The 13345-nt window shown below is 35.4% G+C and overlaps 1 protein-coding gene across 3 annotated transcripts; it reads right to left on the minus strand.

Moving 5' to 3' along the window:
• Nucleotides 1–205: 205 nt before the first annotated feature.
• LOC133867193 (autophagy-related protein 18b) lies at nucleotides 206–10756 on the minus strand. Of its 3 annotated transcripts, XM_062303905.1 has the most exons (13): nucleotides 10543–10753; nucleotides 10121–10305; nucleotides 9809–9882; nucleotides 8349–8422; nucleotides 8152–8261; nucleotides 6270–6361; nucleotides 4935–5047; nucleotides 4016–4135; nucleotides 3366–3511; nucleotides 2807–2920; nucleotides 1908–1973; nucleotides 501–689; nucleotides 206–410 (listed from the first exon to the last, which is right to left on the minus strand). In XM_062303905.1, the coding sequence occupies exons 2-12, from the start codon at nucleotides 10177–10179 to the stop codon at nucleotides 545–547; spliced, it is 1113 nt and encodes a 370-aa protein (XP_062159889.1). In that variant the 5' UTR covers nucleotides 10180–10305; nucleotides 10543–10753; the 3' UTR covers nucleotides 206–410; nucleotides 501–544. The 3 variants fall into 3 exon arrangements, with proteins under 3 accessions (XP_062159889.1, XP_062159888.1, XP_062159890.1); XM_062303904.1 differs by having other exon boundaries at nucleotides 206–689; XM_062303906.1 differs by lacking the exon at nucleotides 206–410 and having other exon boundaries at nucleotides 551–689; nucleotides 1908–1965; nucleotides 10543–10756.
• Between the last annotated feature and the right edge of the window lie 2589 nt (nucleotides 10757–13345).

Here is a 13345-nt window from a genome sequence, read left to right on the forward strand (position 1 = left end):
ATAAAAAAACAATCTTTTACAAGTGACGCACATACTGCAGACGTGACATTGTAATCAATTTTTTACAGAAGTGAACTAAAAAAAAGTAAAAATAACTCGATAAATGCCATTTTGTATTCTCTCATCCATTTATTTTTATTTTTTTAAAATCAACTATTAGATCTGTAAGACCCACATGGGTGAAGGTATAAGTCCTACATATTGATAATAGCAAGGATATATAAAAATATTATAGAATGATTGTCAAAGTAATATTTACATGGATGCTTCTTAAATTCAATGTGTTGTACACATTTCGAAGCCAACCAGACCTTCATACTAACCAAAGAGCTGTACACGGTAACCATATATAACATATATTGGATAATCAATTATGACATAATTGCTTGTCAAAGTCTTCATGGTCCATCAAGGTTAAACCCTAAGAGCTAAACAATTCCATCAACAACTCTCCTGTTTCAGTTTAATTGCTTGGTTTTGTTATGTAAGCAACAACATGAATACAGAGAGATCCTGCAAGCTGAAAAAGTCATGCAACATTTGATCATGAGCTGAAGGTATCATCTGAGACCACCACCGTTAAGAGATTAAGTTCATGGTCCAAAGTCCACGAAGGCTCATTTTGATGGTTGAGACTGAAGCTGTACTCCTGGAAGTGCCCATTGTAGTTTATTATGGATATGGTAGCCCTGGAAAATCCAAAACCAAAAGAACATAAAACAATGGGGGTCATTCGTACAATATATTCAGAGCAATATATCTAGGAGGCGGCTAGTCAAATCCTTTTATCTTCATCTCTCCTAATAATGATTAACATCAGCCAATGTTCTCCACATAAAACTCAAGTTATTGTACCAAAAACCTATTTGGAAGCTCATAGCAAATAAGAGAGAGATATGGTTGCACGGGGAGAGAGAGAGAGAGAGAGAGAGAGAGGACTTCAAGCAAGTGTGGACCTTCATAAAACAAAGAAATTAATGGCCACATGACACAAATACCAAGGTTTCAGAGCCATATATCAATCTAACTTGCATAAATGAAAAACCTCAAGTGACAAGTGATATAAAATCCTCAAGTGTGGTCAGGATTTTAAAAACTAATTCACAGCCAAGTCTTCTCAAAGAACTGCTACATCATTGTCAACCAAAATAAAGAAAAGGCCCAACATCTGCTTTTTCAAGATCAACATTGATAATATTTTCCCTCATCAGTATAGATACTAATGCACTTGTATGACCAATTGCATGCACGACTGTCTTAAATTTAGAAAGATGATCTATGGATGATTATTAAAATTACAATGCAACTTCATCAACAGTAACCATATTACCATATTATACGTCAAGTGGAACTCATTGACATATTCTCAGCATAGCTGCTGGTAGCTTCTATTTTTGACATCAAAACAAAATCCAGTATCTACAACATGATGTGTATTGATCTAGGAAATAACCAGAAGTATCAAGTGACTGTAATAACTGAAGGCGCCAAGGGACACATGAAATATTTCATAAACGACGCTTTTGAACCACTAACATCAGCTCGAGGTGGGGTTTGAGCAATAGCAAGGGAAACAACTGCAGGGCGCTTCTTGAGCTAGAGGGTATGCACCTTTTGATAGGGTAATAGGTGTGAAAGATTCAATGAAACTTCATATGCACTAATATGCAGAGTAGGTCCAGAGTGCTGCATGCCCAGTAAGATCAGTACTAAGTTACTAACCTCTCTGAATTTGTTGAGGTTTTGCAGAAGATGAGTTTCATATTTCTTTTGTGATACTTGTTAGGAGATTTATCAACATAGGTATTAATCTAAGTAGACAAAAGCTCAAACCCAACAGTGAAGAGAAACGGAAAAACATGCCAAAGAGACAATTTTAAAGATTGACACAATGTCAGAAAACTCACTTGCAATATTCAGCTCCAGAGGAGGATGCATCAGCAAGCTTGACAACTTTGCGAATCACTGCATTGCTGTACCAGAACAACTGATTGCATAAATAACTGCACTAAAAGAATATTTAAAAAAAAAAATAGAGAGAGAGAGAGAGAGAGAGAGAATAAGAGCAACAATGCATTTCTACGTCAAAAATGACATTTTGAAAAATGTCTACATTCTGCACCATCTAGTAGTATAAGTGATGGACTGTCATATCTTTTGTTTAGCTGGAAACCTAATTGAAATGTCATAGCCATCATATATAGCATTGCTCTGTAGGCTCTACATACCTTTTGTTTTATTATATTCTGCATTGAAAATTTCCATATTCTCCCTCACAATTTTTGTTTGTTCTCCAAATTCATGTTTAACTTTTAAACATTACAGAAATAAAAACATTAAACCAAATAAAACCGAAAAAAACTAAAATAAAGACTTTTATTTCTCATAAAAATAAAATGATATGTAAGACGCAAATCAGGCAGTCCACAGCCCTATTGATCCGTTTCTTTTTAGATTTATTCGAAGAGAATGAAGGGAAGTGGAACTTGAAAAACAACAGATTTTCTTCAATCTCAGCCAAGCAGATGCTGCAATGTAAGATGCTAATCAGGCAGTCCACCGGCCTATTGATCCATTTCTTTTCCATTCATTCTTTCTTGGAGTTATTTTAAGTTTATCTGAAGAGAATGAAAGGTAGGTGGAAGTTGAAAATCAACAGATTTTCTTCAATCTCAGTTAAGCAGATGTCACAATGTAGGTCACAACCCGTCATACAGTATGCCATATTTATAGTACTATAATCTTACTAGATCAGACATTTAATCCATTAAAAGGATATATATTATATCACTTATGACAGCTTCACCTTTTTACTCCTGCCGTAACAGAACTATGAAGCACATGATGGTGAGCTGGATCCAGTGCATCAGTGACAGAGTCGGGTATTATTGATCCAAGAATGCTACTTGATTTCCGGCTTCTGCCAAGAGTAAAAGGTATGGACAAAAAAGATTAGATATTTTTGCAAATCCTTTATAAATCACAACGGACCATTGACAGAAAAGAATGCTCTCCAGGCCTAATACGGAAACCATAAGGTCGAAGAAACTTTTGAAACCAAGGTTGTTTTGGTTAGAAAGATGAGTGAAAATATACAAGCGCCCCCCCCGCCACCCCACAAAGCAATATCATAGGTTGAAGCATCCTTTTTTTCAGAAAAAATAAAATAAAATACAAATGCAATTATTTGCAGGGCACCATAATGGATGCTACTAAAAAACTAAAAACATCCTGCATCTATTAAAAAACCGAAAAACAAATAACATGATATAACAAGTCATGTCCTATATTATTTGGCCATGTACATATCCCCATTTCTTAATGTAGAAAAAAAAAGGAGGACAACACTAAGCTATAGTTCTCACCTTTGATTTATAGCAAATCCCAGAGAGAAAACATGAAGAGAACCTGAAGAACTTGTGGCCAAAAGAATATCTGGAAGTTGCATAGATGGCCCAAATGACAAGGAAAATATAGTGGATGGATATGTTCCCCTTCGAAAACTATATGACTGCCAAAGAAAGACAAGTTAGATTCAAAGTCCAATGTAAGATATTACAACCAGAGATAGCAGCGCTGTACTGCTTCTAGAAATCTAGTTTATTTTGAGTCGGGATATAAGAGGAAATCTACGCCATAATTGATTATGCATCTTAAATAACAGTAGGACACTGCACCATGCTACAAAAAGATTAGGTCCCGCCATTTTATGGATCCATTCTCTGATTGACAAATTAGATTTCAGAGCACACAAAGAAAGAAAATTATTTTGACCTAGAAAATCACTCTAGATTAAAGAAACTGACCTGAAGAACATTTAAGACACTTAAAAAGGAATTTCACTTGTTTAATTCTAAAATGAGGGCCTCATTAGATACAAAGCCCCCTTGTTTTTCTTTGGTCACCATCTCAATCTGTAATGGCAATTGTCTTTGACAGCCTGCTTTAGGCATATAATCAAGCACATAGATACTCCATATACCAAGTCCTATGAATGGACGGTGTGCAATCCCACCTTTGTCGCATCTGAAACCAAATAGACTCTGATTATGGTTCCTTGTTCAGAAGCAGTTGCTATGTATGTCCCATTGGAAGAAAGGGTAATTGCAGCCAGAGGTGCACGATGAGCATCTATCTGTAATTCAATTTGAATGAGAACATAAATGAAATGAACAAGAGAATGTAAAAATGAGTATTTTTTGTTCAATATCTAATAACAAGTGAAAGAAGGGCACAAAATTCAAAAACAAATCTGCTCCTTCATGCATAAAAGCATGAACCAGTTTGAAGCATTATCTGCAAGTATAACCAGAGGTTCATCCTGAGGCTCATCTCAACTCACGCCTCAAGGCAGTTTGCTCAGGTAGCCCACTTCTCATAAAAATTCAAGTTTTTTCAAAAATAAAATGTGGCATGACCTAAGGCTTATGGTTCATGTGACTGATTTTCCTTCCCCCTTCCCTTGGGGCCAACTACTTATATTAAAAATAAAATAAAAATTTAAAAACAAAAAATAAAATAAAAAAGAAAAGAAGAAGAAGAAGAAGTTCTTGTGACCGATTTTCTGAACTTTCTAAAATTTGAAAAGCCCCATATATTTTTGGTTTGCCTTTTCCTATGCAATAGGTTTCTGGGTTATGCTGGCCAAAATAAATCACAAGTACAGATTCAAAGACAGAGAGATCATGAAGTGACCATATTGTTAATGGCTAAAAAGTAGATCATCTACATTTTTGTTATCTTATCCACTTAAGGCTACAAAGCATAAATGCTCTCTGATTCACTTTGAAAAAGCGGTATCATTGTGATCATAAGAGGGGAAAATAATAGTAACTAAAAAAACATTTAATCATGACAGAAATAAATTGAGGAGGATTCCTGATGTTAAATCATCAATTTCATCATATATAAAGAAGAAATATTAATTCTGTAACCTCACAATGTGATTGGAGCTCCATGACATTGTACAACAACACCAATCCTTTGGTGGTGCTAGCAGGTAGAGCCAAGAAGCAACCATCCAAACTGGGCGAGAATCCACAAAGCCCTGGGAAAGAAGGAAAAGGAAAAAACGGATTTTAAAAATTTAAGCATTTAATATGACGTCAGTTCCGCAAAAGTCAAAATTTTTGTTTTAAGGATAAAGCTACAGATTCTATTTCAATGTAACTATTGGATTGCGGTGAAATAACAATATTTGATGACTCTGACCGGACTACAACACTCAATCCAAAAATATGAAATCAATATATATATATAAAAACCAATACAATATTCAAACACCTCCAAATACATATTTCAGGAGAATCAAAGGAAGCATGTGAAATATATGACAGACAAAATTCTCTATACAAAGTACTATTGTCCTTATAGAACATACATAAATCAAAGTTATGTAATCCATTATCCTAGAAATTTTGATGTCTCAGACAATAACATCATGTAAAAATCACATCCTTGAATTATGCCTTTACTCCATTTGCTTATCGTAACCTTCTGTTCCTATTTTTCATTGCATTAGAGCAATTAAGATAAAAATGGGTCTTAAATGTTGAATACTGTTGAGTTGCTCAAATTTTATTCACTTATAAACAACATAACAAAGCAGTTTCTCGCACAAGTGTGATTGTCTCCTAAAAGAATATGGTGCGCATCAAACCATGACACTTTATGCTATAAAAAGTCAGTTAGGTTGGATGCTATTCACATACTGTGTTACTTTTTGAATTATAATTAGATGCAGAGTTACTGATACTCTTGAACTTCATTATTTCAATTATATTCAGAAAAGAACTAGTTAGTTACATAATTAGCTGCAGAGTTAGCAAAAAAAAGGTAAGTCATATTATGTATCATCAGATTCGTGTGAGTGGCTGAACAATCCCAAATTTATTACCAAGATGTCTATCCAGGTCGACTTATAAAGTGCTGCCACAATTTGGAAACTATTTTGATATCAATCATGTAGGAATAGGAGTGTCTACCATCGTTTCGGTCTAATCAGTAAAGAACTTCATAAAGTAAAGAATTTTCATCTAGTTATAAAAGAAAAGGCCAAAGAGGTATGACCCAAGTACTCAAGAAGTCTACAAGAGGAACAATAATGGAAATTAAAAATGGAAGGTTTCAATAACAGCAAGAAAGTAAAAAAAATACAAAAGTAGGGAATGAGAAAGATAATCAGCAGCCAGAACTTTATGAAAAATTATCCACATTGAACAAATTATGAATGCCACTACAGGAGCAAAAGAAACATTTTTCAACCTCACCTTTTAGATTTGGCACCGTATCAATAGCGTCCAATATTTTAACAGTGTTTAAGTCATACACATATGTTTTATCTTGCAAAACGACAACGAGCCTGCATTTACCAAGATAGAATATCAATAAAATTAATGACAAACAAAACAAAATTAGAGTCCTCTTCATGAAAGAATAGTCATATCTAATGGAAAAGCTAGACTTATGCCAATTAAAAATTATTTAATGGCCACAATCAAGAATATAATGAATCCCAACTCTCAAGAACATAATAAATCTTGACTTCTAATACAATAATGTTACACAACATAAACAGATCACATGCATCACAATTTTTTATACCTATACACCTATCATGCCTAATTGAATTACTGAAAGGAAAACATATTAGCAAAAGATATGTGAGTTTAAGCATCAAGTAAGAAGTACAGAGAGCCTGAAGTACAAAAGTTTGAAGAGAGCATAATAGAAATAGGCTACATTACCAACAGTAAACCACCATATAATATTCTTACTGGTACGAATTTTCGATATCCATATGAAAATAAGGAATGCATATATCCAAATAGTTTATGAAAAAAAACTTGATAAATTACAAGTTCTTCCAAAAGGTTATATTATATTGAATTCAATCATTCATTCTAATACTCCTTTCACATGTGGGAAAAGAATTGCCTACCACATGAAATTATTAACTATAAACGGAAGGTATAGAGTGGAGATACGGTTCAAACCTAATACCACCTACTTGATACATGCCTAAAAGCTTAAGAGTAATGCTACACACACTCCTACGTGACTTTTAAAATCACCATTGGAGTTGGGATGGATGAAAATTAGATTTTGATTCAATTGTGATTTTAAAAGCCACGTCAGAGAGTGAGAGTGTGGGAGTGCGAGAGTGAGAGTGTGTAGCATTACTCAGATCCTAAACTGATATGAATTGGTGCATTAATTTTTTCATTCTAACTCTTTTAATAAAAAAGTCCAAGCTAAGTCCAACTCACCTCCAATTTAGGCAAAATATCCAAGTTCCTCTTCTACATAGTTTTAAATCACTAGTTGTCCTAAAAGCTTAAGCTTATAGAAAATTGTGAATTCAATCATTTAATTAATATTCTAACATCTCTGTCAAGAGTGAGCTCAAACTCCTCCTTAACAAATGAGGTCAAACACATTAAATATTTAATTGAAATTGGAAATAAACTATAGAGTTGGGGTTTAAACTCGAGGCTTATGCTCTAACACTATGTTAAATCACTGGTTGTCCCAAAAACTTAAACTGATAAAAAATAGTGAATTTAATCATTTATTTATATTTTAATACATAAGTTTCTAGTGCTATCAAAGTTACATACATGAAGTAGGGCCCCTTAAATTTCATAAGAGTAAAATGACAAGGAATTGCAAAGTTAGGCAATATAGATGTGTTTGTGAATCTACTATGTTAAACGTACCTCTTGACCTACATTTTGATGCATGTACAAGGACCATAAGAGCAAAATGACAAGGAAAATACCTATATGGAATTATACTCCTAACAAATGAAGAGCACCATTTGTACAATCATGTAGTGAAGACATGTTGGCAAGGCATGTTAGTGTAAAAAGATGTTAGACATGTCGACAAGTACTTAAGATCCCCAATTTTTATTAGGCATTTCAAATATCTTAGCTCAACATTATTGTTGCCCACATAAGGAGAAGATCAATTCCACGCACATATCAACGTTCTTATTTATTTTCAGACAACCATGAACAATGTTACCATAACAATAACCCTTCTCATCAAATAAAAATGATCAAAATAATTATTGCCATGGATCCATGCAACAGAAAATCAAAACAATAATCTCTAGCACAAATTCACTTTCTATGTAAGATATTTTACCTTTTCCTATTCATGCGAACAGCAAGTATTGAAGTTAAAAAATTTAGTTCTCGGAGAGCAGCTCCAGTTTTTGTATTGAACAAACAAAGACGGCGGGGGGATAAAGATGGCTGTTGCAGTCAGAAACAAAAGTTAGTAATGACCAAGTAAGATAAAGGATATCATAACACCCTCTGCGAGTAAGATGGCCAAATTACCTGTTCCCCAGCTCCAACAATGGCAAGAAGACTGGAGTTAAACAGCATTTCGACAATAATGAAGGCTCCAATAGCTAGCCAAAAAAAAAAAAATTTGAGGCCATAACAGTAAAGCTCAGTTCTTGCCGAAAAGTGCTCTATAAAAGAAAGCCAACAATAGATTACTAGTTGAAAAATATTGACCATGTGACAGTATATAAATAATCTGAAAATTATTGACCACGTCTCTCTAAATACACATATACATGGCTTATGGTTGATTGAATTATGAGTCACACATGGATCCCACTGTCAATGCGTTGCATTCAATGCAAAAGTGGTGAGACCAACATGTAAATGTGAACCAATCACAATGTGATGGCAGCAAATACCAGAATTTCTGTTGTATTGAATGTGATGCCGGATCAGCCATGACCATTATTGGCGTTTCTCATTTGTGCTTCATGTGCATGTGCATGTGCATGTATGCATGCGTGTGTGCGTGTCAAGAGAGAGAGATTATATAGAGGGATGTAGATCAGTCATGCTCCAATACTAAGCACTAAATGCATCTTCTAACAAGGTCAATCCATCCAATGCTATCATTTTCTTTTATAAGCACATGTTAAAACCTGACAAAAAAATTGAAGTGTCGTATCTTTCCAGATATCTTTGGTTATGAATTCAGATAACAAAAACTATACTCCATATTTATAGCAGGAAAATGAAATAGATGTTTGATGGCTTGTTAGCTGGAAAAATCCATGTCCCTGGCATATACTCACAAATAAAGAGAAAAATTGATACTCCTACTTCATGTTATTGGTTCCACATTTGATTTTGAGATATATTTACTACATTCCAACGAGATGGACGGCAGGAAGGAGTCAATCATAGGTCTAAACTAACGGTATAATCAAAATTAATTTGTAGAGTTTCCTATTTTCCTAACTTTTAGGCATTGCATAAGCTTCCATCATTCTCTGGTGATCACTGTCAGCTTCTTACCTTGCACAAAGCATCTTTCTCTATAAAAGACGTGTTTCCCCTACAAGAATTGCATGCATAACGAAAAGGACAAAATATCCACTTGCTTGGTCTAAAAGCTCTAGGTAAGCCTAAATTTCCCTAGAATATAAGCTCGAAATAAAATCTCTCGGTGAGAAACCGCGAGCATATAATCATTCCCTTCGTGGACAAATGGTCGATCTTCACGCAGGGTTATCACATATCTAGAACAAATTTGACGGGGCTTTGCAATTTTTTATGACAAAATCCTAAGAAGACACAAAATTTGAGTTGATTCCACTATTTCCAGGAACCAAAATAACAGAAAGTGATTCGGGTTTTAATATTTTCTTTCCCTATTTTACCTACGCTTTCTAAGCAACCAAACATAGAACAACAGTTAACTTATGTAGCAAAAAACAAATTGCAGAGCAAAAGAACTCAAATTTAAGAGTTTTGCTCAGAAAACTCGCCTCGCTCGTAACAGAGCCTCCCTGTATTCGAATCAAAGACTTTGAACCCTTCACTTGTGCCTATCACAAAGTAACTGCAAATTCGGAGAAAATAAATTCAAGTTATCATTCTTTCACACATGGGAATTCTCCGTCTGAATTTGATTTTCTTTTCCCGAGAAAACGATTTTCCGTGAAAAGAAATCCTGGAGTTCAGAAATTTCTCAAAATTTAAAGGGAAATTATGGAATTGGGAACGAGAAATAGAACAACAGATTTGACAGTTTCAATTATTATTAAGATTCATTTGGGGGGGGGGGGGGGTTGGTGTACCTGGCGTCCTGATTGAAGGAAGCGCAGAGGATTGGGTAGGGCGAGGACTGATTGGCCATTAAAGGAATTGTTGCTGCCCTCTCTGGGGAAGATGATTTCTTTTCGTAGATTCGAGCCTTCGGCAGTAGATTTTGTAGCGAAAGGCGGTGAAGGAATATATTTTTATTTAATTAATTAAAAGTTTCCTACAAAAGACAGGATTCCTGTTATGAGCATGCTAGGTAAGTTTGGTGTTTAGTAATAAAATGACAATTGTTGACACTTCAAGGGGTCAATTTCCTCCTGTTTAGCTTCTGAATCTTTCATATCCATCATTTCATTGATAAAGCTTGGTTTAAATACAGGAATTGAATAACTGAAATACAACCATAAACACACAATTCTAGACAACTGCTATACAAGATACTAGATAACTGCTATACAGAATACTAGATAACTGCTAGAGTCCAACTGCTTCTACAGTTGCTGTACACGATCTCCCTGTTCTGCTCCCACTAGACCAGTTGATCTCCTAGCATTCAGGCCTTCTACCCACGTTCCCTCTTCTTAGCAAAAGCTGGTAATAGAGACGACACCGTTTATGGAATTGACATAATTTAAACATAAGTGGACATCCAGCTGTCCTAAACTCTCAGCAAGTTAGTAGATATGCCCCACGTGTACCCTTGATAAGCACCAAGATGACACTTGCCTTAGGCTGAACCCTCTTGTCTTCTTTAGATTACTGAGACAGCCTTGCGCATACAATTCCTATAAAGTTTAATTGTCGCGATTTCTCAGTTGTGTTGCCGTCGCCGTCGTGTTTGCCCGTACAAAGATTTCTTTCTATTTTCTCCGACAACCTTCGAACGCCTGACCTGTGTAAACGTTGGTCTTCCTATACTCCTTTTATGCTATTTAATTCTCCGGCATTTATAACATTTTTTTCTCTCTTTTCTTTTTTTTTTTAAAAAAAAATAAAAATAAAAATTTCAACAAATAACTTAAAATACAAAATAGCAATACACTAAAAACTACCAATCAGTTATCACATTAAACTAATTTTTCAAACAAAATTTAAAAAACACCATTTCAAATGTATTAACAACAGGGAGCAAATTTTTATTTTTTTTCTTTTTCTAGGATACGTCGAGACAAAAACTTTTGTTATTCATAGCCCTTTGTGTAAAAAAAAAAAAAAAAAAAACCTATTAGGAAGAAAAAGGAATTGCTTTTAGTACCATCAATTTTCTTATTTTCAATTTTGTAACTTTTTCTTTATTCGGGGTTAATTGTCTATTGGTATTAAAAAAATACTTTTTTTTTTTTTTTTTTTTTGTCTAATTGAATACGAGAAATGAGTTACAAGGGATGATCATTCACACTCTAATCCAAAAAGGAAGAGAGAATTGAGGATCCTAAAACCAAAAAATTGGGTAAGCTCCCCAATAACAGACTCAGAACAAAATAATAATGTATAAATACATACAAATTGTAAGAAATAGGTGAAATAAGTAACTCGATTATCTCAAATGGTTACACAAAATGGTTACAAAAGCAAAATGAACACAGATTAAGCTAAACCTATCTGAACCACCGCATAGAAACAACAAATATTGATTGAAAATAACTCATCCCAAAAGTTTACGTTGATCGAAAATATTGAATTTTTTTTTTGTAAGTAGTTTTTTTTTAATCACTATTTCCAAATTCCAATACTCCTTTCACATGGGAGCACAAAATGTTCTCTTAAGTAGTAAAGCATAACATATGAAATCGTTAACTATAAGTGAAAGGTATAGAGCAGAAAATATGGTTCAAACCTACCTCATACTTTACACTTTCCTAAAAGCTTAAATTGATATGAAAAAATAATAACAACTCTTTTAATAAAAAAGTTGCAGTGATGTCCAGCTCACCTCTAATTTAAGAAAAATATTCAAGTTCCTCTCTTACATAAGGTTAAATCAATAGTTGTCTCCAAGGTTTTTTCTCTCCTCTAAGAAACCTTGAGTGGCCGGTTTTAACAGTCTTCTCCCGGCTGCCGGTATAGAAGTGTGAGCCAGTCTCATCTCAAGTCGTCATGCTTCCCAGTTTGCCTCGGTGATCGGGCGAGTATGGCAAGAGAGTATGAGGAAATGAACTGAAGTTTCCCATTGAAAAAGGGTGAACAGCGGGAAATAACGATCAATGATGAAGACACAGAGGACCTACGGGCTAAAGGAACAAAGTGTTTGGTGGGAAGGCTAGGGGTGGCAAGAAGATCCACAAATAATCCTTCAAAACAATACTCTCTCGTATTCGAAGGATGGTGGGAAGGATTTATTTCAAAAAAACCCAAGAGAACCTCTGGCTCTTCGAGTTCTCTGAGGAGAGTGACAAACGACGGGTTTTGGAGGGACGTTCGTGGTCATATGATCGCACAATGCTGATTCTGAATGAGTTGATGGAACAACCCCTCCTTCACAGATGTAGTTCACTCACTCCCCAATATGGATTTAGGTGCATAATATGCCCTTGGGTTGCATGAATCGTGGGGTGGGTCTCCAGATAGGGGGATCCGTGGGGGAGGTGAAGGAAGTTGTAGTGGCGGAGGACAATGTGGGATGGGGAAAATGTTTGTGGATCAAGGTGGCGATTGATCTATACCAACCGCTTGATCGAGGCTGTGCGCTGCATATATCAAGGAAGTCATGTTGGGTTCCATTCAAATATGAGAAGTTGTCGGTGTTTTGCTATAAGTGCGGATGTATTCTTCATGGTCTGAGAGGCTGCTCTGAAAAAGACACCAAAAAGCTCAGTCACGATGAGGGTTTTTAGGCATGGGGGTCCTAGTTAAGAGCGAAAGATGTGACTAGAGCGCCGGGGGTCACTGAGACTTACCGGGGAAACTCGTCTTCACCCCCATAAGACTATGTTCCTCAACCTTCGAAAGGCGCACCTCAAACGGGGAAGGATCCAGAGAAGGAAGGTGTGTCCCAAAAAGGCAAAAACGGTGCCTCCCAGCCTGAACCTTTTGGACGCCAGTTCTTTGTTCCCAAATTGGTTTTGATAAGGGAAAGGAAAGGCGACGAGGCAGGAAAATCCGGAAAATGAAATATGACGGAAATCATGGGGGGAGATGTTAAGGAAAGACAAACTAGCGCGGACAGACCAAAACCTATTAGGTGGAATTCAAAAGCTAGGCCTTCTTATATGGTGGCCCAAAAACCGGATGGATTTAGAGATAAAGTAACCAAGCCCATT

Source organism: Alnus glutinosa, chromosome 4 (assembly GCF_958979055.1).
Source record: "Alnus glutinosa chromosome 4, dhAlnGlut1.1, whole genome shotgun sequence".
Taxonomy (NCBI): Eukaryota; Viridiplantae; Streptophyta; class Magnoliopsida; order Fagales; family Betulaceae; genus Alnus; species Alnus glutinosa.

Bases quoted from the DNA above. Each gene is read 5' to 3' on its own strand.
- LOC133867193 (XM_062303905.1), bottom strand. From the start codon at position 10,179: ATGGCCAATCAGTCCTCGCCCTACCCAATCCTCTGCGCTTCCTTCAAT. The intron at 2,921-3,365 runs GTGAGAACTATA...TACTCTTGGCAG, and splicing joins GGATTTGCTATAAATCAAAG to AAGCCGGAAATCAAGTAGCA. The intron at 690-1,907 runs GTGAGTTTTCTG...TGGATTTTCCAG, and splicing joins TCTGGAGCTGAATATTGCAA to GGCTACCATATCCATAATAA.